Source organism: Protopterus annectens, chromosome 10.part0, assembly GCF_019279795.1.
Source record: "Protopterus annectens isolate FY-2018-M chromosome 10.part0, PAN1.0, whole genome shotgun sequence".
Classification (NCBI taxonomy): domain Eukaryota; kingdom Metazoa; phylum Chordata; order Ceratodontiformes; family Protopteridae; genus Protopterus; species Protopterus annectens.
This window is the reverse complement of record NC_056744.1, coordinates 818,804,345-818,830,331: the sequence shown is the minus strand read 5'-3', so window position 1 is coordinate 818,830,331 and position 25,987 is coordinate 818,804,345. Positions and strand designations below refer to the sequence as shown.

At 39.6% G+C, this 25,987-nt stretch overlaps 1 protein-coding gene across 5 annotated transcripts in view; it reads left to right on the top strand.

Moving 5' to 3' along the window:
* Nucleotides 1-25,987, top strand: part of TBC1D4 (TBC1 domain family member 4) — a 2,350,609-nt gene that overhangs the window by 1,863,870 nt on the left and 460,752 nt on the right. For all 5 annotated transcript variants that reach the window (XM_044085628.1, XM_044085627.1, XM_044085626.1 and 2 more), the window contains one exon: nucleotides 3,652-3,861. In XM_044085628.1, the coding sequence (XP_043941563.1) occupies nucleotides 3,652-3,861 (210 nt within the window). The remainder of the gene's footprint in view (nucleotides 1-3,651; nucleotides 3,862-25,987) is intronic.

The window sequence follows — 25,987 nt, the reverse complement described above, 5'->3', positions numbered from 1 at the left end:
GAGCACTTTTTCAGTGTTCATTTTATTTATTTATTTATTTTGTTTGTGTGTTTAATTATTTATTTTTGTAGTAAAGGAATTGTTTATTTAAAATATGTTGAATGAATACAGAAAAATCTGAAGAGTAAGACAAACTGTGATAAAAAGTGAAAAAAGTCTGGATAGTGTAGATAGACCCATTTGGGGGCACCAGGTGGTGTGGGGGTAGGCGCTGTGGAACACTTTTGCCTAGGGCACCAGTTGACCAAAGACCAGCCCTGCACATCACAGGAGGCCAATGGTAACAAGTCAAATCACAGGCAACAAATTGAAACAGGGCATATCACAGGGGGCCACTGGGGAGCAAGTCACATCACAGGAGACCAATGGGGATAAGTCATATCACAGGCAGCAAATGGGGACAAGTCAAATCACAGTCAACAAATGGGGACAAGTCAAATCACAGGAGGCCAATGGGAACATGTTAAATCACAGACAGCAAATAGAGACAAGTCACATCACAGCAGGCCAGTGGGAACAACTCAAGTCACAGGTAGCAAATGGAAACAAGTCACATCACAGGAGGCCAGTCGGGGCAAGTTACATCACAGGTAGCAAATGGGGACAAGTCAAATCACAGGCAGCAATTGCGGGCAAGTCACATCACCATTGCCAGCCTTAGGCATAGGCCAATTAGGAGGCCACGTAGGGCACTACTGTAGCGGGAGCACTTTTCCAGTGTTCATTTTATTTATTTATTTATTTTGTTTGTGTGTTTATTTTTGTAGTAAAGAAATTGTTTATTTAAAATATGTTGAATGAATACAGGAAAATCTGAAGAGTAAGACAAGCTGTGATAAAAAGGGAAAAAAGTCATCTGGATAGTCTAGATAGACCCATTTGGGGGGCACCGGGTGGAGTGGGGGTAGGCGCTGTGGAACACTTTTGCCTAGGGCACCAGTTGACCAAAGACCAGCCCTGCACATCACAGGAGGCCAGTGAGAACAAGTCAAATCATAGGCAGCAAATGGGAAAAAGTCACATCACAGGAGGCCAGTGAGAACAAGTAAAGTCACAGGTAGGAAATGGGAACAAGTCACTTTACCGATGGCCAATAGGAACAGGTCAAATCACAGGCAGCAAATGGGGACTTGGATGCATCTGTAGAGACAAAGTTTGTGTTTCATTAGCTGGGAGTGGGAGGTATCTATCCAAGAGTAATGATATCGCAGAGAAGCAAACATCTTGTCAGGCTGTTAACTGTTAAAGAACCCCTGAGGCAATATTTTGTAGCTGCAAAGAATGGGACATGTGTGTAGAATCTAATCTTGCTGATGTAGTGTTAGCCTGGGATGGTCTGCATCAAATGTTAGCGCAAAAAACAAAATGGAAGTTGCCACCAGGAGCCAGCACCAGTGTGCATTAATAACCTGCTGAAAAAGCCAGTCTTGGACATGTGACATTGTACTGAGAAGTCACATACATCTACTTCTGTGTAGTGCAGTATAGTTATTATGAAAAGCATGTGATCACAAGTATCTGAAACAAGCAAATCACTCACCTTATATGTGCTTAAATCCTGGAAATATATTGCAGAAAACTTGAGATAATACATTCAGTGATGAACTTATAAGAAAAATCTTGACAATTGGATGGGAAATAGGAAATTCACCCCTGGGATCACTTCTGTGGCTCTGCTCGACAGGGGCACAGGAAAATCATTTTCTTGGGTGGCGAAAGCCAGGGAACTTTTTGGGCTAGTCTTATATAGGACCAAGGGCCGAAAGCCTAGTACCTACCTATGAACCTGTGTACATTCAGTGATGTTACTACTCTGTTGAGAAAGTAATAAGGAAACATTTTATTAAGTGTGGGCAGACAATGAGTTTTTGACATGCAGTCCAGAGAAACATGTTGTACATTCTCATTAAAGTTCCCATTTGAAGAGTGTACACTGCGTGTATTTTCTTCATGAATACTTAATTTACAGATAGTAGCAGCTGTGGATCAAATCTCATTGTCAGATAAAGTAAGACTATGGGTGTTCCTTGGAGGTGGAAATGATCCTTTCTTGGCTGCGATTCAAGTACTTATAAAAATATAAATGTGTTGTACACCACTTACAAAAAGTGTTTCTTAATGGGGAATGCCATCTAGATCAAAACTGAAAGGATTTGTGGAACAGGAACATGGGCTAAGCAGTGTCAGAATGCCACATCGTTTTTTCAGTAAAGAACAGAAGTGAAATATCGTATCCTTGCATTGCATGTATAAGTTCAGCATCAAAACTGCCCCTAAAAGTGGAATTGTCAAGCCCAGGTACATACAAATCTCAGCAACAAAACGCCAAATGCAGACGTCACCTATACTGCCTTAAAGCGTGCTTCATCATATTAAAATTATTTTGGAAAATAACAGAGAAGAACCAAAATAGAGTGTAACAGAATAATGTTTATAATTTTTTAGAGCTTTCATCCACAATAAAATACTACAGACTTCTTCAGAATATAAAATACTAGCTGAAAAAAACTTTCAGCATATGTAACTTGATTCATAATCACATGTTCATTGTCTGCTTGTCATATTGTTGTGATTAAAAAAAGCATATTTCTCCTAAAACATTTGTAAATAAATTCTGTGTAATTGTAATAAACATTCTGTTTAAAAATTCAGTTACGTGGTCTAACGTTTTGATATACTTTTTGTATTTAAATACTTATGTAGAAATGGGGTTGTTGACTTTCAGTTTTAATCATCAGAACAGCACTTCCCTTTCTAACAAACTATGTGAATCCATATAGTTTTGTTTAAAATTACTACACGTGTCATGAAACTCAAGACCTTTTTAAAGTTCATACATTTCTCACAGTATTTACACAAAGCTTTATTAGAATTTCTGTTGCATAGGACAAACACAGACTCTTAGAGAGCCTGCTTACTTTCAGCTTCCTAGGGGTTTTCCACACGTGAAAGTTGCATGTGTATATCACAAGAGGACATTCTCAGATGGTGACATATTTTGGAGTTAATATTTTTTTAGAATGTGGAAATGTGAGTGACACGTTTTCAAGGGTACAATCACTGGACAACTAGTCAGGCTGAGTTATTAAAGTTATGCCAGATGGAGAAAAATCTTTTACAGACTCCATAAGTAGAGCTTAAATTCAGCAAAGGCAACTTCATATCGGTATGGGATAGGAATGTTTGTAATGCTTTTGTTTTGGTGTTGGAGTCAATATACTAGTATTTCAGGTTGCAGAATGACATTTTTATTCTTTCAAAAGTTCCTGTCTGCTGTTTCTTGAGTAATCTGCACACAAAATGTAAAAAAGTTCTTAATGTATATAAAAAAAATGAAACTTCTTTTTTTTTATTTGCACATTCAGTTTAAATTAACATACTACATAATCCAGTGCAAATGTAAGCAATTTCAGTCAGCAGCAGTATTTAAGACTTCAGCGTTGAAATGAATTGTACTACCAGCATCGTGGGTATAAGAATGCATCATTTGCTGCTTTGAGATTCAAGTCAATAAGTAATGCTTTATTTTTGAAATATTTTGAGTCTTGCCTATTATGTTTATATAAAGTGATCATTTCTATGTAGTAATCAGTGACTTTAAATGTTGTGGGACTTTACAAATGTAAGTGTTGTTATCTCTTAATTTTCTAGATCGACTTGATGGAAATGAGTTGTTGCCACTGTCTCCTCTTGCTGCAGCTATTCAAGAAGACCCGCTGGCCTCCATGTTGGAACCAGATGATTTTCCAGATGGGATCATAAGGAAGAAAACAAGTGGTGAAATAAGAAGTTTATGGCGAAAAGCCATTCATCAACAAATTCTTTTGCTTAGAATGGAGAAGGAGAACCAAAGGCTAGAAGGTTAGTTGAACTGACAATTCACGGGCTGAATCGTGTCAGTGGTATTCAGTGATAATACTGCTGCAAGTGAAATAATACTAGCTCTTATTGGTAGTAACATCCAAAATGTAAGTTAGACACTGATTTGGGGAATACAGAGCAGGTTTCTGAATGTTATGTCTATCAGATGAGGATAAATGTCTCCCATGTGATTGTGACAACTAACTGTTAATATGCTTTGTCAAAATTTGCTTAAATAACTGTGAAAGACAAACCTCTATAAACAGGTGTTCCCATAGTGAGTGAGTTTATCTGTGGACATTATTAATACTGTGATCCTGGGTAGGGCTTTGATCATTAAGCATTTTTTGGCATTCACTACAAGGTAAGAGTATGAAATTCTTCCAGTCTCATTAAGTGATAAAACACCCCCATTTGTGCATTTGGGTTTTTTTCTCATTACTGGCTTGTACAAATTGTCATTTAGGCACATCACTGTGAACTATTCCTCTCAACTGCCCAGATTGTTGCTGAATGTCCTGATTTTTGCCTCATATTTGCAGTCTGTCCTTCATAAAATGTATGGTTTTATGGCACATGACTGAGGATTGAAATCACTAAATAATATCAGACATTTGAATTTCAGACTTCATAGCCTTTCGAAAATGCATGCTATTACAAAACCTTTTAGTATATCAACTTTCTAAGTTTATAAGAGCAATATTTACAAATTTTCCTTATTTTTGGGCCTTTCTCCCCCATTGTTTTTGTATTTGTCCAGATGACTTGCACTAATAGAATGTTCCAGTTTAATTCCTTTTATCGAGGCTTGCTGTTTTTTTATATCCACCCCATGCTTTGACATTTTTTGCCTCACCCCAGCAGTTTTTACCTGTGGTCTGCAATTAAAAGCCATTATAACCAATCATTCTTTGGCTATTTAAATTATATGAAACATAGAGAATTGTCTGATTTTCTGTGTCAGAGCCATTCTGTTCTTGGAGTCATTCTGTTCTTGGAGTCTGTGTTAATGTACTTGTTTTTTCTCATTACTTCTCTCAGTTCCTGCAGGATTTCTTATAATTGGTGTGTGAGTTTAGTGCTTCTGGATGCTCAGAAAAAATACTATTATACAACACAAGTGAACCAGAACAAACAGCTGCCAAAACCACACTTTTTCAGTAAACGACCATCAGCATAAGGTTAAAATCTTCTTCTTTATTGCAACCAGTAAAAGAACGAAATGAGCGCTTTCGCGTATATACCATACGCTTCATCAGATTTCATTATACATTAAAGCAGCTCAGTTTATATAGTGTAGTTCATATTTCAATTAACTCAATTAACACATTTACTTTATCAATTGGTAGCACCTCTATCTTTCTCTAAAAGGTATAGCTAGCCCTTAAGGCAATTTTGAGTTTAGTGCTTCTGGATGCTGTTTTTAGCTGTTACAGAAAATCAATTGCCAAATTGTTGGTTGTCATTATGGCTAGCAAAGTCTTCAAGAAATATAAATGGGTGCATAAAATCCTACCCCAGGACAGTCACCCTTTGTGTGTATTTTGTTTGCGAAAGGAGTGTTTTGACCAAGATTATAAAATATGCCTGTTTTGTACTCCTTTGAATATTACAGAAAAGAAAAGAAAATTGTGTTTATTTTTGTATAAGGAAAGCATGTATGCCACTCAAGAAATACTGCCTCAGGCTTCCTGCTGAGGTCTGCCCCTTTGTGCTCAGAGATCAGGCCCATGGTTTAGAAACAGAAAGAGAGAAAAAAATGCACAAGATAAAGTACAAGTTACAACTCAGAAGAGAAATATGATAAGGACAAAGGTGAGAAACCCAGGGATTCCTCTCTAGGTCCTAGTTAAAAAACAATGAGAGGCGATTTCCTCTGACTCATCTCATTTAGGTGTTGTTAAATTGCAAATTTGAATTATGTCACAACATTCAACTGGAAAACTTGAAAGAATGTGCAGAGTTTTTTCATTGCCTGATATCAAAGTAAAGAAAAATCTTATTCTCTGTAGGACTTCGTCTGCTAAGTCTAATCAAAACCTTTCCTGTGATCATCAAGATTGATTGCCAGATGATGGTGAAAGCCATCTTCCGGGTCCAGCAATGATGTCTCAAGGCCCTCCCCCTGGTACTGGGATGGACAGGGGCCCTTCCTCCTTGTCAAGTTATTCATATCCAGGTGCTTGTTTCTCCTGGATTTGCTTCATATACGATTCCGCTTCATTGAGGTTGGATGTTGACCTGCAGATGCCAGTACTGATGTCCAGAGGAGTATTGCCACTGGCTGTGACACCAGTCTTGGGCTTGCAGGTATTACTTTTTGAACTCTTGATATTAACCTTTTTGCCAGTATTGATAGTTTTGATGCCTTCTGCTTCAGTGGAAACTTTAACCCCAGGACTGTGGCCTGGCACATCAGCATTAACCCCAAACTGATCTTGCATTGCCCCTCAGCCTTCATTAATGGTGTAGTAGAACTTGGAACAGTGACAAATGTGTTACTTTAAAGGAAACACCACTACTCATTTCAAGGTCAACGTACGTATTTCTGAAAAGACGAAAACAGATCATTCAGTTGTCGTATGGGAGTCATTCTGCCTACTAGTACAAGGCTTCATTTGACATTAATAGATATTCCTTAATGAAGTAAACCATAGAAAGTGTAAAGATTTAATTTAAGAACTCTGTTGAAAAGAATCCAGATCATGCTCAAGACCAAAGCGATACAGGCACATGGAATGCTTATCCTCTGGTTCCATCTTTTGGTCACAGCTGCATTTGTGATACAATGACTAAGTCACAAACTAAATTTAACAGATGAAGCTAGGCCAAAGGAATATAAGACTGGAGCCCTGACTGTCACCAAGGTGACATGAGTTTGATTAACAGCCCAGTGCTGGAGCACATATTTGAGGAGAGGCTCAGTAATGAAGCTTATCTGCTAACCTCTGTGTCTGAGGGACTGATGTGCTTTTCTGAGAGGGATTGATATGCTTTTCTGAGATGCCTTTTTCACAAGAGCACTATCAAAATTAGGTGGGCAGTCGAGAAATATGGATGTGTCTGCTTGTGAGGAGGGCCTGGTTTCATATGATTTTTTTAGCACCTTTATTAAATTATCACTTAAGGCATAGGCAAACATACATTAACAGAAAAAAAGCAAATCATATTAGCAGTTTTTCATTTTACATGCATCACATATATTTTTGTTTTTTCTAATTATCATCAGTCCAACATTATATGAATTGCTGAATTCCAGCCTTCCTTTAAACCTCACTCCTGAACATTGTTCGGCATGTATTCTTTTGACAATTTCCATTTATTTCCATGTAATTTCCTCCTGCCCTTTTCTAAAGATTCTTTTTCCAGTTCTTTTATCTCTTTTATAATATTCAGTACTTCAAATACAGTTGGTTTAGGCTTTGATTTCCATTTTTTAGTAATTGTTTTTTTTTTTTGGCAGCCAAAAGAATTGTATTTTATAAGGTCTTCTTGCTATATCTAGGCAATTTTTCAATCCTGTGTTCCAGCTTAAAAAAATAGTTTCCTTAGTTATAGCCATTTGCTCATCCAATGTCTGACAGGGTATTCTGTAGGTGATTTTTAAAATCTGACATCTCATTACACTCCCAAAATACATTTGCAGTTACCTCTTTCTTCCCCATTGTACCTCCAATATTTGCTATCTACCTGAGGGAAAATTCTTTGAAGTCTGCCTGGGGTATAAAAATACCTATACAGACGCTTCCAAGCAAAGGTTCTAAACCTTCTTGACTTTGTTGCATGCTTGGAAGCCATACATATGTCCTTCCATTGTGCACCTGTTAATTTAATTTATTTTTATTTATTTATTTAACATTTGTTTACCAGGAAAGTCTGACTTGGAACAAAGACAGTTTTCTGTGGAGGCCTGGGGAGAAATGCTCCAGATGCATGTCTTTGTAACTTGGGAGAAAACTGGAGCACCAGGAGGAAACCCACACGAATGCAGGGAGGACAAGCAGACTCCGCATAGAAGGCATCCCAACTGAGAAAAGAACTGAAGAACCTGTTGCTGTGAGGTGACCATGCAACCACTGTACCACTGCACCATCCATGCTTTTCCAGTCTCTCTTCCATACCTTATCTAACCTCCTCCAACTGATTCTTGTAGTTGTCATGCAATATTGTATATGTCCTACTAATTATCCCTTTCTAACAACAGCTTCTGTTCTTTTCTTTTTTTTTTTTAAACAAGAAACATCTTTATTAAATTATCACTTACGACATAGGCAATCATATGTTTATATAAATGAAAACAAACCATATTAACATATTTTCATTTGCAAATGTTGCACTTCACTTATAATTTATCCAGTCATTGTCAGTCAAATATTACAAAACTCATTCAATTCCTGCCTTCCCTTAAACCTCATTCCTTTGCCAAAACATTATTCTTCATGTATTGTTCCCACATTTTTCATTTTTTCTATGTAATTTGCTCTTACCCTTTCTAAAGATCCCACATTCAGTAGTTTTATCTCTGTTATATTCATTACTTCTAGTATAGTTGGCTTAGACTTTGATTTCCATCTTCTATTAATTGCTTTTTTGGCAGCCACCCGAATTAGACTAGGCAAAGCCATAATATGTCTAGACAATTCAGAACATGTTTCCATTTGCCCCTTTCTTCCCCATCACACCTTCAACATTTGCAATCTACCGGAGGAAAAATTCCTTGGAGTCTGCTTGGGTATAAAAATACCTATCCAAACATATCCGAACAAAGATCCTAAATCTTCTAGACTTTGTTGTATATTTCGGGACCATGCATATATCCGTCATTGTTTCTTTGTTAATTGCTTATCCAGTCTCTCTTCCCAATCCTTTCTAACCTCCTCTGATTGATTCCCGTAGTTATCATGTAGCAGTTCATATGCCCTACTAATTATCTCTTTTTTAATGTCAGCTTTTGTTGTATAGTCTATTAAAAACTCTACCAGTGCTAGTCATTCACTTACGATCCCCCTATTTATTTCTGTTTGGCTGTATGCTAATATTAATCCTTGGTAGGGAAGGCAATGTCTAGCCTGCATCCCAAATGTATTCTTGTCCTCTTCCTAGTCTGTTACATCTCTCTCTCTAATTATTTGTTCCCTGTACCTTGGTTCCTTTGCCAATTTTCTCAAGTAAATTCCATCCCCTTCTTGCCTACTCTGTGTACCCCTAATTGCAGTCATCCCTGTTGGCAAAATCTCCTTTCTCCATCCCCTTGTTGGCTTAGTTCTTAGAATACTTTCTGCTACTTTGTGAATATAATATTCGGTATGGTTATTGTTATTTTCCCTGAGGATCTGCATAAAAAATCCTAGTCTCTCTTTGTTTCTTGATCTTCCCGTATTTCATCATCATCCCCCCTGAATTATAGCTTTTTGCTTGTCCTATGCGTAGGAACCCTAATTGTGTAACTGTGAAATACCCCTTCAAATCATGTAATCCCAAACCACTTTGTTGTATTGGAAGAATCAGCTTATCCCACTTGACTCTTGCCTTCTTCCCCTCTCAGATAAAATCCTTCAATTCTTTATTAATTGCTATCCACAACTTCTTCTCTGGTTGATAAAAATATGCCTAACCAGCATGTAAAACTAGAGTAACTAAAAACATTTTCACTGCTTGTATCTTGATATCCATCTCCATAAACAAGAGCTTCTGGTTTCTCAGTTTTGTGTAGTCTCTTCCCACATATATTTAGAGCTGCCAAAATGGTAGCCTTTTTAATGCATACTCCTAAGTGCTTAATCTCATTGTGTCCCCATAGTTATGGGTATTGCTGAACTAATTTGTGTTTGGGTGCATAATAGTAATATATTATGTTTTTTAGTAACTAGTAACTTAATTGTGTGTTACTTTTCAGTTACTTTTGCTTAAACCATTGGTTCTCAAAATGGGTGATATTGTCCCCTAAAGAGTGATGGAAAACTACCTGGAGGCCCTATATAGTATGGATAGTAGTCAGATGTTAGGAGGTAATAGAGACTTTGAAGTGGCAATTTGGATAAAAATTTACAACATAATGTTGGCACAACTAATAGCACATAGCATTCATAATAGGTCATTAGAATTAGTCTGGAGCAAAATTTACTTCTTTTTTTAGCACTGCAAGGAGGTGAAAGCTAATGTTGACCGGACTCTGGCCCTGCCCTGGTACTGTGGGACTCTCACCCACTAAAACATCTTCTAACACTGGGACAATTCTAACCTACTGGAGATCATATCCTTACCTTGTCGTATAATAAAACGCATTGCAATGGTTCTTCATATCACCATCAGTCAGAATCGAACTTGTCAGTTTAACACCGGACACGCCAACCCACTGCACCAAGCAGGATTCTTCAGCTGGATCTATGATCAACCAGTTTTTGTCTTGACAATTTTTCCTTAGGTTCTATTTAAAATTCTTTTTGGATTTAGATTTTTAGTTGCTGAAAATAGACAAAATGTGATAGGTTTTTATAGGTCTTGTGCTGCTGGCTGGTTTGGTTTAATTATTATTTGTGACTCTGTAGCTATAAAGACTAGTTGTCGTCTTCTTCTTTCGGCTGTGCCTTTTAGAAATCACGGTGGATCATCAGTCTGCAAAACAAGTGGCAGTAGAGTTTTATGTTGTTGAGTTGCCAGCTTAATGGCCAACCTTCCTCAGAAGGCACACGCATGCACACACTCACACCTAGGGCCAATTTAGAATGTCTAATCCACCTGCAACATGTCTTGGGAATGTGGGAGGAAACTGGAGCACACTGAAGAAACCCGCGCGAACACAGGGAGTGTAGATCATAGTGTATGTGTTGTACCTTTAAAGCAACTGTAGTTCGTGGGTATGTGCATATAGGTACTGAGCAAGTGCAAGCAGAGTGCCATTTTATGTAAGCAGCCGGAGTGAAAGCATGCATGTGTGTACCAGTCAATTAGATAGTTTGTTTAAGTTGTTTGTTCCAGTCATCCATCCATATGTGTTTGTGTGTGATAAATATCTTAAACGAACACCCAAGCTTCATCATCTTATTTGAATACACAAGAAGATTGACATGGTGTCAGAATGAGATCCGAAGTCAAAACATCTTAAAACCATGAGGCGCACAGTCAGAAATGGAGAAATATATAGGAGTGGCTCAAACAACTTGCAAACAACTCGTAAATAGGTCAGAAAATATTTCCAGGTTCTTAAACTCGTTTAAATGATTTTTCCCTCAACAAATATGAAACATTCAAAATTAATTACTGAATAAACGAAATGTTCGAAATTGTGACACATTGATAAAAGTACTTGAAATAATTATGAAAACATTTGAAATGACTGTATTTTTTTGTAATGTACTACTTTTTGGCATTAACTAAAGCTATTTGAAGTGTGCAAAGTGTTGGTAGTATGTGCAGTGCTACAGTACATTATTTCCAAAGAGTACAATTATTTTAAAGAGTCTGTTGTGCAGTTGAATATAATTACAAGTACCTGTTGTGTGTTTGATACTTATTTGGCATGGCACAGGGATTTCACAGACCTGGTCCACTTATGTTTGATAATAATATTGCTGAAAATTGAAGACTGTTGGAGCAAGAATATATTTTCACATAGGCTGCTTTTTCCTGATAAAGACGCATATACAAAAGCATGTATTCTGCGCAATTTAGCTGGTCCAGAAGCCATTGAGAGAGAACGTTCATTTGTGTATGCACCTACTGTTTATGCAGAGGCGGGGAAGACTACCATATTGTGGTACAGGCTGAAATGCAGGAAGACCCAGAGTCCTTAAAATGTAAATTTAGAGAAATGTGCAACCCTCAAATGAATATTACAATGGAAAGGCACATAATTTACATAAGAGATCAAAAGCCTGGTGAAACTTTTGCAGCATATATCACTGACTTAAGAAACAATGCAAAAATGTGCAGAATTGGTGATCTGAGAGATGAGTTCATAAAAGACGGGCTAGTGTATATTGTTAATAATGATGCAGTGAGAAAAAAATTGCTTTGTGACTGTGATTTAACTTTAAGCAAAGCCATAGAGATGTGTCAGATATATGAGCTTACAGAAAAGCACATGAATATGCTTACGAATGAAAAGAGCATGCTTGCAGCGTCTTTCAGCAGAAATGTTGATAGTATGCAGCACGAGGTTAAGAGGTATATGCCAAAGGGTGTGGTTCCCATAATGAAACCCAGGGGAGCTTTAGTAAAACCCAGGGCGCACGCAGTAAAACCAAGGGATGAGTTAGCAAAACCCATGGTAAACCTCATAGTCAGCTGTCATAAATGTGGAGGCAGTCATGAACCTAAACAAGAAAACTGCTTAGCTTTTGGTCAGTAATACCACACATGTAAAAAGTGGAATAATTTCAGACAGCTTTGTAAATCTAAAGCGGCACATTGTTTTACTAAGAGAGAGCATTCCAAGAAGCAAGTTGATCAAGCACAAAACTGCGACCGTACTTTTTATGTTGATGTAGTCTCTGTGCTTGAGGAAACGGTTAATGCAATAGATTTGTTGGCAAAGAGTGAAGTATTTTGTACTGTACTGAACAATGGAAGACCTGTAGAGCTTAAAGTTGATACTGGTTCAAAGTGCAATGTTATGTCAGCAGAAATGTTTGCTAAGGTAAAAGCTGGTGAAAAACTTGATTTGGCAAAGTGTGCAAAGCTTGTTGCTTATGGTGGTGAAGAAACTCAAAATGAAGGCTAAGTAGTGCTTTCATGCTATTCTGCTGGGAACAGCCATGACTTGCAGTTTTACATAGTCAAAAGACATGTGCAGTCATTGACCTCAAATATAGTTTGAAAATGGGACTGATTTCATTTAATGATGAAGTCCACCATGTAAGCATCAACTGCAGTGAAGGTTTCACACAGAATAGTTTTTCTGAATATGCAGATATTTTCAAAGACGAGCTTGGCAAACTCCCAGTTGTGTACTCCGTGAAGTTAGACCACGAGGTAAGCCAATTTGTGCAACACAGATGGTTCCAGTAGCAATGCAAGGCAAAGTAAAAGCAGAGCTAGACAGAATAGTGCATTTAGGAGTAATTTGTTCAGTAAAAGAACCAACTGAATGGTTATCCTCCATGGTAGTAGCTCATAAGAAAAGCTCAGATGACATTCAAATATATATTGATCCAAGAGATTTGAACAAAGCACTGAAACAACCTCATCATCCAGTGCGTACAGTTGAAGAAGTTGCTGTTTTCATGCCAAATGCCACTGTTTTTTGTATCTTAGATGCAAAAAGTTCATTTTGGCAGATTTTACTTGATCAAAAATCTTCCTTGCCAACCATTTTCAGTACACCATTTGGAAAGTACAGATTTTTGAGAATGCCATTTGGGATAAATTCTGCCAGTGAAGTCTTCCGACGTGCGATGGAGCAAATTTTTTCTGGTTATCCATGTGCTGTTATAGTAGATGATATTCTTGTAGGAAGCAGTGGTGAACCCGAACATGATAGAAACCTCAGGAAAGTTCTAGATCATGCTCATGAAGTGAATCTTAAACCGAATTCTCAGAAATGTAAATTCAGGGTAAAAGAAGTAACTCATGTGGGTCATTTGTTTACCAGTTCAAACTTTTGACTAGATCCGTCCAAGCAAGCTGCAATTCTTGAGATGCCAGCTCCTGATAATGCCACATCTTTACATTTTCTTGACATGCTCAACTATTTCGGCAAATTCATTCCTGATTTAAGTGAGCTTTCAGCACCACTATGAGAGCTGATATGTGAAAATGTAACTTGGTCCTGGTTGGAACAACACAAAAGAACATTTGATGTCCTGAAACAGAAAATTGCCAGTCCACCCACTTTGAGATGTTATGATGTTCACAAACCTGCGACTTTTTCCTGTGATGCTTCAAAATATGGTTGTAGTGCAGTAATTCTTCAAGAGGGTAGATCAGTAGCCTATGCATCTAAAACCATAACTCAAACTGAAATGCAGTATGAGCAAATTTAAAAAGAGCTTTTGGCGATAGTGTTTTCATGTTCGAAGTTCAATGATTATATTTATGGACGACCTATCCAGATTGAAACTGATCACCAACCTCAGGTTACTATTTAGAGAAAACAGTGCACACAGCTCCAGCTAGATTGCAACACGTGATAAAAATTGCAAAAGTACAATTTCAGTGTGGTTTACACAAAAGATAAACTTCTTTATCTTGCTGATACTTTATCCAGATCACCCAGACAAACCACTGACCAGCATGACAATGAGAAAGGTGATTTTGAAATTATGGAAGTGAGAACTTTTTCTTCCACACGTCTTGATGAGCTTAGAAATTCTACAGCTTCTGATCCAATTCTCCAGAAGCTGAACCATTTTGTCAGTCACAGGTGGCCAGCAAAACAATCTTGTTTACCACTAGACACGCAACTGTATTTCCCTTACAGAGACAAGGTTTTGATGGAAGATGGTATCATCATGAAAGGTCCAAAAGTGGTAATTCTAAAATCCTTGCAACAAGAGTATATTAAAATCTTGCATTGAAGTCACCCGGGAACTGATTCTACCAAAAGAAGGGCGAGAGGACTAGTATTTTGGCCTTCTATGTCAAAAGATATTGAGAAGGAAATCTCAGCTTGTTCAATCTGTAATAGTACCAAACCGCAGAAACAAAAAGAACAACTTAAGCTGAACCAGTATCCTGAACTACCTTGGACAACAGTAGCCAGAGATATTTTTTGAATGGAATGGTCAGCATTATTTGGTATTAGTAGACTCATTCAAATTGGTTCGAGATTGACCTACTTCCTAACCTAACTTACAGTACTGTCATTACAAAATTGAAGAGACATTTTTCTGTCCATGGTAGTCCGCACAAAGTCATTTCTTACATTGGTGCACAGTTTACAAGTCAGCAGTTCCAAAGATTTGCTGAGACATGATACTTTGTTCATGTTACTAGTATTCCTGAGTATCCACAATCTAATGGCTTGGCTGAACGTTAGTTCAAAGTGAGAAACGGTTGGAGAAATTCAAAAGAGACAAAACCGATATTTTTCTCAATTTCCTTAAACTCAGAAGCATTCCTCGAGACAATTTACTTGGTTCACCTGCTCAGAAATTGATGTTGAGACAAACCAGAACTACACTACCAGTCATAAAGAATTTATTGATTCCAAGTGCTAAAAACAAAGCAGCAAAAGCTCAACTCATAAACAAGCATTTGTCACAGAAATTCCATTATGACAAAACCAGCAAACCTCTCAAACCATTAAAAGAAGAAGAGATAGTGAGGATGCAGACAGCAAAAGGTTTTGATAGAGTAGGACTTGTGAAACATCTATGTGAGGAACTGAGATCGTACATCATTGAGTCACAAGGAATGGAATTTAGCTAGAATCGTAAACATTTATTGCTGGTGTCTGAGCCAGTGTTACAGTATCTTGTCTGTAATTGAGACTCTAATTCTCAGAGTATGTTATCGAATGTTCCTGTTCTAGAGAACAATTCATTTTTTGTTCCAGTTCCTGAAAGTGTCCCTGAAGTTCCTAATGAAGAGCATTCCCCAGGAACAGTCCGTGTTGCTAAACCCAGTACTGATTATTATATAATGAGGTCAGGTCGTATCTCAAGACCTAATCCTAGATGCATGGCAACCTGGACATGATTGCTATTGTTTGTGTGTTTATATAATTTGCATGCGTATCTGATTGTCATTTTTCATTTGCATGACAAAATTATCAAAGAGGGAGGATGTATATCATAGTGTGTATGTTGTACCTTTAAAGCCACTGTAGTTCATGGGCATGTGCATATAAGTACTGAGCACATGCAAGCAGAGTGCCATTTTTTGTAAGCAGGCAGTGTTAAAAGCATGTATGTGTGTAGCAGTCAGTCAGGTAGTTTGTTTAATTTTTATGTTCCAGTCAGCCATCCTGATGTGTTTGTGTGTAATAACCACCCAAGCCTTATCATCTTATTTGAATACACAAGACAACCGACAGGGAGGAAATGCAAACTCTGCACAGAAGGCGCCCCAACTGACAATCGAACCAGAGACCCTGTTGCTGTGAGGTGACAATGCTAACCACTGCACCACTGTGTCACCCAGCTAAAAAGAGTAATCTGCTGGAGTTTTTCAACTGTTAAATGCTATTCATCATCATTGTAACATTGTGTGTACAACTGTAATAATACACTTATATGCGTGTACTTACTTGTGTGAGTAAATATCAGATTTATAATTGATAAACTATACTTGTGTAAAAGTAACGCATTACTTTAGGTAGTAAGTAGTAATAGTACTTATTAAGTAATAGTAATATATTACTTTCACTGAAAAGTCACTAGTAATAGTAACTTATTACTTTTATATATAACTAGCATAACACTGGTGTGAGGTAAAAGCATTAACCATTATGCCAGCTCCCTTTCATTTTAACAGATACTGCTGTGGAACTCCAGTCCAGTTGCTTATTTGTGTTTTCATAAAATTAATAGTCTGTTCCTTCCAGTTTTTTTTTGGTACAGCAGAAAATCTTAGGTTTTCTCTGCCTTCTTACTCTACTCTTTTTGAAACAGCTTTTCTTGAGAAGACTCATACTCAGCAGTTTTTTATTAATTTCAGGCTCTGATGTTTGCAGTTTTCCCAGTTAGTATGAACAGCTAGTCAAAGCTTCTTCTATTTTTGCCAGCCTTTTGTTATTTGAGTTGATGTACACCTTCATTGTATCATTTATTTTAATCAACTCTGAGTACATTTGATTTATTTTTTCCTGTAAATTACTGGAAGCCGTCTCAAATCTGAAGCTTGAATGACTTTTTGTTGGAGAACTGCAGAATCCTTCGCAGGCAGTGTTTTCTCTTCACGTTTTCTTGTTGACTTGCTTTTAGGTTTTCCAAATTTTTCTTTGCTGTCATTCAGGCAGTGTACTTAGTAGACAAAAAGAATTTCAGCAGCACTCCTTTTTCTCAATTTCTGTTTTCACAGTAGGAGAGCTGAAGTTAAGCTGTTGATAAGTTTGCAGTCATCTTGGGAGTTCCATTTTGTTTTGATTGTTGAAGTTAAGCTCTGGCCCAAACCTTTTGGTCTCAATTTCAACCATAACTGGTTTCTGCCTCGGCCACTCATATTTAACCTTGTTCATTCGGTGGCATCATACGGCATTGGTGTTGACCTTGATACTGAACTTGTAGTTCCAGCTACATTTGCCCCTCCTCAGTGCCTGTACAGACGTCAACCTCCACCTGAGACACACCTTTATCTGGCACTCTGACCACAGAATATCAGTTTGATCAGTGCAGAATGATTGATGTTTTCCACCAGGATAGCTCTTCACAAGTCTAGTGTTGTGCACTATACTTCTTTGTCATTAGACCTGTCAAATTTCAGACCTGCTGGGAGATATAAGTGCAGAATGGAGCATGTTGACTCACCTTGGAGGTCTCCCACACCAGACATTGCTGATCCCAAGTTTGGGGAGATTCTAGAGGTGATGAGGTGGATAGGAGGATGCCTTGCTGACTCCATGCCATCTCCTTAGCACATTCTCAAGGAAGCCTTCCCTACCATTCAACCTTCTTCTTGGCTGGTCTCCTCAGTCAATAAGCTGGTGAGGCTTCTGACTAGGACACTGTGGGAAACCATGATGTTGGGGCACCCTCTTGAAGAGGCCAAGTAAGATTCTCTGGTCCTCACAAACACTGGAAATGCTGGAAGTTCCCTTAAAAGATAGCACCCTCTTGTCTCAGACTCCCAAGATAGAGTCTGTTTTGTGGTGGTTGCCTTTAACAACAGACGTACTTTGAAGGGTCTTCCTGTTCATTCCCTAGATAAAGATTCATGGCCAGTGGCCAAATTCGGGAGTCAAGGGCTACACATCCTCCATGTTTACTCTGTAATAGTGAGCTATTTGTCATATTTGTTGCATTTCCAATGAGTGCTGCCAGATTAAATCAACCATCCAGTGGGAAGTTTCACCTGATGCAGACTTCCAGTTTTGTTTGCAGCCTGAAAGATAACCTTGTTATTCATTACAAACCTCACTATTTGTCCATATCATAATTCTTTGAATAATGCTGAAAGAACTGCAGGTTCTGCATAGCTGTTTGCTGTCATGTTTGGCTGCATCTTACAGGTTTTGTTAAGGATACCAAAATAAACTTTCTCAGTGCAACTTTCTAAGGGTCAACACTTCTTGGCCTGGTATTCAAGTTAACTGGAGAAAATGGAAAAGCAGAGCAAAGCATTTATGGCTCCTGGTGGGAAGTTTGAAATTCTTCAGTGGTAATTCTGTACAATACAGTGGAACCCATATCTGCTTTCATATTGACATGACCAACAGTAGAGAAATAACCTAGGAAGGACCACTACAGCAAGTCCGGGACAATCAGACATCCAGAGGCAATAACAGTTAGCAGAACAAGGGATATCATGGATGTTCTTCGTGTTTCACTGTTGCAGTCATTACATTTGGGTTTTCTGCTTGCAGTAGCCCTCAGTTGGCCTGATTAACAGAGTCTTGGGTCCTGTGTCAGTTGCTGCCCCTTCTTCCATGACGTCAGGTCGTCAGGGGTATAAAACATGCAGCCGACGCCATTACATCAGTCTTTCTTGCTGTGTGGTGCCCGAAGCAGAAGCAGTTCGCAAGTGACGGTCCGCCGACTCCTGAAATTTTCGTTTTCGAGTTTCAGAACCGAAGTCTTCAACTAAAGCTAAGTACCCATTTGGGGAAACTTTTTCTTGCTCCTTACTGATGTCAGTAAAAGTTAATAATTGCATTACTTGTGGAAAGCAAATACCTCATAAAGATTTTCATTCGTACTGTATTCCTTGCCTAGGCCCTGACTACAACGTACCTTGCTGTCGATTTTGTGCTTTATTATGTCATCGGTATATTTTTGCCTCCAGATATTTTGGTTCTCGGTTTAATTATCCAGAAATGTCATCGGTTAGCCATCCGACTGCCGGGATTTCGAAAAAACACAAAGATAAAGACAGAGACAGGCCGCCAAGGTCCAAAACCGACGACGACACTTCTCCTAAGCCAGTCACCAGTTCGATGGTACTCAGTGAGGCACTTTCGCAGCCCCTGATGCTACTTCTGATTCGCAGGCCTCTACTGAGACCCATTCGGAGTCCGGTATGCCGTGAGATGCTTCAAATATGGTACCCGTGGATCTCTCTTCCTTGGGTGGGTCCGGAGCTGCTGTGCAGGCACAGACTTCTGAGTGTGTATTCAGGCCTACAGATTTGCATATTAAACCGATGCCTCCTTCTTCATTTAGGCCTAAATCTCGAACCATGCCTAAAAAAATGATGCCTAGGCCGCATGCTCAGGCCTCTATGCCTAAAAAACAAATGATAAGAATGGCTGAAGATCTTATAACTCTAATCAGGGGTAGCCAACCTCCCCTTCTGAAAGACCTAGGACTGAAGTTGTTTATGAATCTTCTGATCAGGATTCTGATTTTTCTGATTCTTCTGATGATCTGGATTTGCCCTTATTTACTTATGAGGATTCTGATGCAGAGGACTCTATTCCCTCTGCTTAACCTCCAGAGGAGTTTTCTTTTGGTGATACCTTACATACTCTAAGGGAACATTTCCACTGGGAAAGCCAGGATGTTTCTGATTTAAAAAAAGAGGCTTAGGGATTTCTTACTCTTGCCTCAACATAGACTTTTAGCTATTCCTTCTATACTAGACATTGTTGATGCTTTTTCGGAATCTAGTTTGGCCCCTGATTCTTTGCCTCCTGCTCCCAGAAATCCTGACAGATATTACAGGGTTCCTGATTCACACAAGTTCCTTTTTAAAAATCCTATTGTGGATCCAGAGACTATTTTTCAGGGACTCAAAGGCATTAAGGCTTCTACTGCTAAAAATCCTACTCCTTCTGATAGAGACTCCAGGGCGCTGGATAGATGGGGTAAGAAGGATTACACTTCTGCAACCTTGGCCATTAGGGCTTTAAACTGCCAATTCCATATGTTAAAGTATCAGCAACATGTTATTGGATTGCTTAAACAGAAAATTATGTTGATTCCTGACTGTGCAGAAAGTAAAGAATTACAGGATTTAATGCATTCTACTGAACAGGTTGGAAAACATACTTTGCATTGTGGATTTGATTCATTAGAGGCCTCTTGCAGGGCTGCTGTTACTGGGTCTGTGCTCAGAAGGCATGCTTGGCTTAAGGAGCAATCTTTGCCTGATCATGTTAAAGCTAAATTGTTGGATGCTCCCTTAAATCAGGACCGCCTGTTTGGCAACAAGGCTGAGGAAGTTCTTAAAAAGATGGAAGATAAAGCTAAATCTATGCAAACTGTTAAAGATTTCTTACAAGTTCAGCTTCCTAGATTTAGTAGACACTGGCCCTCTAAGAATTGGTCCTTTCCAGCCCCTTCCAAGCCTTCTCAACCAAACCCAGACACAGCAGAAACCCCAGGTTTCAGTCCCAGGGGACACACAAGACTAAGCAGTGGGGGCTTTCCGCACCCAAATCAGGGAGTAGTAAGACTCCCCCCTATGGAAAACTGTCTCAATGACTTGCTTTTAAAACTTCCAAGCACTTCCCAATTGAATGCTCCTTTAGGCGGAAAGATTGATCTGAGGCCAAAACCTGGGAACTCATTACCCAGGACAAATGGGTTTTAAATATAGTGTCCCAAGGATACAGGTTCCACTTCCACACCTTACCAACACCAAGCCGGTGGCCAGACCTACCCCAGAATCAGTGGGCAGAGGCCCAAAATCAAGTACTCTCTCTCTCTTAAGCATGGGTGCTATTCAGTTGGTACCAGAAGAGGAAAAGGGACAAAGTTTCTATTCAAGACTTTTTCTGGTACCCAGAAAAGGCAATACATGGCGTCCTATCCTGGACCTTTCTACTCTAAATACCTTTCTGGTGATTCCAAATTCAAGATGCTGACTCTTCACCATCTACTTCCTATGCTAGGCAAAGATGCATGGTTGACAACACTAGACTTAAAAGAAGCATACCTGCACATCCCTATCAGGGAGTCTTGCAGAAGATATCTACACTTCAAAGCAGGTTACATGCACTATCAGTTCTCTGCACTGCCCTTTGACTTATCTACTGCACCCAGGGTATTCACAAAGTGCATAGCTCAAGTCATTGCATTCTGCAGGCAAAGAAATATTCAAATATATCCATACCTGGACAATTGCCTAATTCAGGCAGAAAGCCAGGACATACTTTTGAATCATCTGGCCTTTGTTCAAAGGGTACTGACTTGTCTGGGGTACACCATAAATGAAAAGAAATCACACCTGGTACCCTGTCAACAAATTATATTCCTGGGAGCAAACTTAAATGCAACTTCCCAGATGGCTTTCCTCACGCCAGAGAAATGGACTCATTTGACAACCTACTTCAAACAAGTGGTTACAAAAACCCAGTTATCTGCAAGGCAAATACTGCAAGCTTTGGGATTCATGGCCTCCTGCATTCTTCCAATTCCATATGCAAGGCTGCATATGAGGAAAGTGCAGTGGTATCTCAAAAGCCTATGGTGTCAACATTCACAGGATCTAGAAGCTATGATTCCTATCATAACTTGCCTACACCTAGAGTTCCTTTGGTGGGCAGAGGTCTGTCACCAAAACAAGGGACTACCATTCACACTACCCCCTGCCGCCCAAACCTTGACAACAGATACATCAGACTATGCATGGGGGGCTCACCTGGCAGGGAAGTGCATTCAGGGCAAATGGAACCCAAGTTAAATGCACGTGCAGATAAATCAAAAGGAAATGTTCGCTGTACAGAATGCACTGACGGTCTTCAAGGGCCACATTCTTCCAGGACAACTAATGGTAAAGACGGACAGCACCTTGGTAATGTGGTACATAAACAAGCAGGGGAGTACACACTCTTTCCCCCTCTGCAGACTAGCCATGGCATTGAGGAACACAGCCTTGAGCTACCAAATGAATCTATAATCTCAATTCCTGTCAGGAAAACTAAATACTCTGGCAGATGGACTAAGCAGAAACCTCATGGACCCACACGAGTGGAAACTGGAACCAAGGATTTTCAACATGTTGACAAGCAAGTGGAGAAACCCAGATATAGACCTGTTTGCCTCCCCCAGAACCATCAGTTGGACAACTTTTGCACAAGGATTCCCCACAAACTAGCTTGGAAAGTGGATGCTCTATCCTTCAGCTGGAAAAACCTATCAATTTATGCCTTTCCTCCTCTGCCTCTGCTCTTCAAGGTACTACTAAAGATCAAACAGGACGAGCCAAGGACGATTTTAATTGCACCAGACTGGCCATGCCAACACTGATACCCGCTCCTGCGCAGTCTTGGCCCCATGGCACCTGCCTCAGACTCCTTCCTTGTTGTCTCAGCAGGAGAACCAGATTCTGCACCCTCAGCTACAAACCCTGAACCTAGCAGCCTGGCTAATTACCCAATCTCTCCTTTACCACCCCTCAGTAAATCAGTGATGGATATCATTTTAGAGGCTAGGAGGCCTAGTACTAGAACATCTTACGCTGCAAAATGGAAAAGATTTTGTACCTGGAACCATTCTCAAGGGATGAGCGCAGCAGTGCCCAATTTACCTCAGATTCTACAATATTTGACTGAGATATTAATAAGGGCTTGTCCTTTTCCTCCATCAAAATTCATGCCTCAGCCATTTCAGCTCATTATAGCACAGAGCCTCCCCTCTTCTCTCAACTTCTGCTCAAGCAGTTCCTCAGAGGGGCCAAAAATTTTAAGGCCACCGAGGAGAGCTCCAACTCCAGCCACGGACCTTAACTTTGTCTTGGAGAAACTCACTCTTCCTCCTTTCGTGCCAGCTGCTACTGCAGATTTAAAATTCCTTTCCTGGAAAACAGCTTTTCTTTTAGCAATCACTTCTGAAAGAAGGGTATCTTGAGTTACAGGCCCTTATGGCAGTGGAGCCTTTCATCATCTGTCATGCAGACAGGGTGTCCCTCAGAACCAATCCCTCCTTCATACCCAAGGTGGTATCCAGTGTGGCTCTTAATCAATCCATTCATTTGCCTACCTTCTTTCCTAACCCACAGAACAAAGGGGAACAGATACTGCACTCCTTATATGTGCACAGACAACTTAGATTCTACTTGGACAGGACTAAACCTCAAAGGAAATCTGAACAACTGCTGGTGGCTTTTGCTGCAGGGACAGAGGGGAAAGCTATTTCAAAGCAAACCATTTCAAAATAGATAGTCCACTCATTCATTTCTGCTATAAGAACCATGGAAAACCTATCCCACAGGGCATCAGACCCCATTCAACCAGTGCTGTATCTACCTCTACAGCCTTTCTCAGGGATGTCCCTACAAGGGACATCCTAGAAGCTGCTACCTGGAGTTCTGTACATACTTTCACCAAGCATTATCATTTGCCAATTTTCTCTAAATCCAGAGCTGGTTTTGCCACTGCAGTCTTGCAGGGCCTTATAGCTGGTCCTAATTCTATTTAAATTCCTCCTCCCAACCTTAGCTTTGGGAATCTACCCAAATGTAATGACTGCAACACTGAAACATGAAGAACATAGTACAGTTGTGTACACTTACCATAAATGTAGATGTTCATGTGTATTCACTGTTGCAGTCTTGGTTACCCTCCCTCCAGCCCCCTTTCTCCTTTTGGCTATATCTCTACTCTCTCGTACTATGCTCAAAAAACTTTTTGGTGTATTTGCTTTTTTGTTGGAGGTATATCCTTATATTATAGATTTAATTGCTTCCCATTAGGGGGGCACCTGACATCTGGGGCAAGAAAAACTGATGTAATGGCGTCGGCTGCATGTTTTATACCCTTGACGACCTGACGTCATGGAAGAAGGGACAGCAACTGATGCAGGACCCACGACTTTGTTAATCAGGCCGACTTAGGGCTACTACAAGCAGTTAACCCAAATGTAGTGACTGCAACAGTGAATACACTCGAATATCTACATTTAAGGTAAGTGTACACAACTGTACTTTCTCCCTTGAGGGAGCAGAAATCTAATTTCTTAGGCACTACTTTGGTGGATGTTGGGAGCTATCTGTTCCTTCACTTTCCTTTGTGGGTACTGACAGTTGAGACAAGTGGATCCAGATAATAATTTCATTCACTTCCATATTCCTCTCCAGTCCCATTTGCTCCCCTTGTTAGACATCCTACCCCATCCAAAGTATGTGACAACAAAAGGGATGTTCAGCCACTTATAAAAAAACATCTATGAGGTTCCACCCAACAAAAATGGTGCAGTGTTTATTCTATATCCTTTTTAGTTCCAAAGAAGACCAAGGGCCCTAGGCCCATCCTCATTATGAGTGTCCTACGTCAGTTTGCCCCCCCAAAGAATCTTTCACTGTGTATCAGAAAGAGACTGTATGTTCTCCTTGGCCCTCCGGGATACCTACCTGCACACAGAAATTGCCAGAGCCTCCAGGAGGTTTTTACAGTTTCAGGTAGAAGCTGAGCATACTTATTTTTGGGCTCATCTCATTCCTTATGGTGAACACCAAATGCATGTCTGGGGTTGCAGCTAATCAGAGTCTGCAAGAGGTAAAGGTTTTTTGTTTATCTGGGTGACTGGCTTCAGCTGCTAGAACTCAGGACAGTATAATCCTTGTAAAGAAGTCTGATCTCAATCCCTTTTAGTCAGTGAGAATTACAGTGAACACTGCAAAGTCTCAGATGGAGTTCTCTTAGATGTTCACATTCACTTTATGCACAGTGGGCATTCTATACTTACAGTGTCAATGTTTTCATTGCACATGCTCTTATTCCTACAACATGCTGTGAATCATGGACTTCTTGATGAGATGGGAAAGAGTTAACAGCCTGTACCACAGATGGACATCCCAAGAAACTTATAAAGGCATATTTCTTTATTCAGTCTAGAGTTCTGGTTTAAATTAGACTGTCTAGTATTTGCTCTTAAATCTGGCTGGCTTGAGGTGAAGAAATCATATGCCATTTAGAAAGAAAAATTCTAAAAGAAAACTGCCTAGAAAAGTTGCTACTTTGCGTGTGAGTCGCTTGGTTTAGAGGCATTGGGAGATTCTGACAGCAACCGACCACTTTTTCTGCGTCAATTTCCAGTATGTGAGCTGTATTGAATATTACTCTACTATATCTTACTAAAACAATAGTCAGCATGCTACTTAACTGAAAAAAATCAGCTGCAAAACTGAAAAAAATTGAGAATTTGTTTTCCCTTGCTTCTCCGCAGCTGACCATCATTGACCACTTGATCCTTCTGCTCCCCATTTGTTTGATTGTCTGGACCTGCCTTTGTCTCTACCAAGCTCAACCTGACCCACATCTGGGGTCAATGAGGAGATTGAGCCCTCTGGTGGAGTATCAGGGAGTGGATTCTAATCCCCATCAACCTGAAGTAGCTTGTGAGCTCAGCAATGGCTGCCTTGATTAGGCATATACAGTGGATATAACAAGTTTACACACTCCTGTTAAAATGCCAGGTGGTTGTGGTATAAAAAATGAGACCATAGAAAATAATTTCAAAACTTTTCCCACCTTTAATGTGACTTATAACCTGTGCAATTCAATTGAAAAATAAACAAGTCTGTTAGGGGAAAAATATAAAAAAAAAAAAAACATACAATAAGCTGGTTGCATAAGTGTGCACACCCTTAAACTAATACTTTGTTGAACCACCTTTTGATTTAATTACAGCATACAATCTTCTTGGGTAGGAGTCTATCAGCATGGCACATCTTGACTTGGCAATATTTGCCCACTCTTCCTTGCAAAAGCACTCCAAATCTGTCAGATTGCGAGGGCATCTCTTGTGCACAGCCCTCTTCAGGTCACCCCACAGATTTTCTATTGGATTTGGTTCTGGGCTCTGGCTGGGCCATTCCAAAACTTTACTTTTTTTCTGGTGAAGCCATTCTTTTCTTGATTTGGATGTATGTTTGGGGTCATTGTTGTGTTGAAAGGTGAAATTCCTCTTCATCTTCAGCTTTCTAGCAGACACCTGAAGGTTTTGGGCCAAAAGTGACTGGTATTTGGAACTGTTCATAATTCCCTCCACCTTAACTAAAGCTCTAGTTCTAGCTGAAGAAAGCAACCACAAAACATGATAATGCCACCACCATGCTTCACCGTGGGGATGGTGTTCTTTTGGTG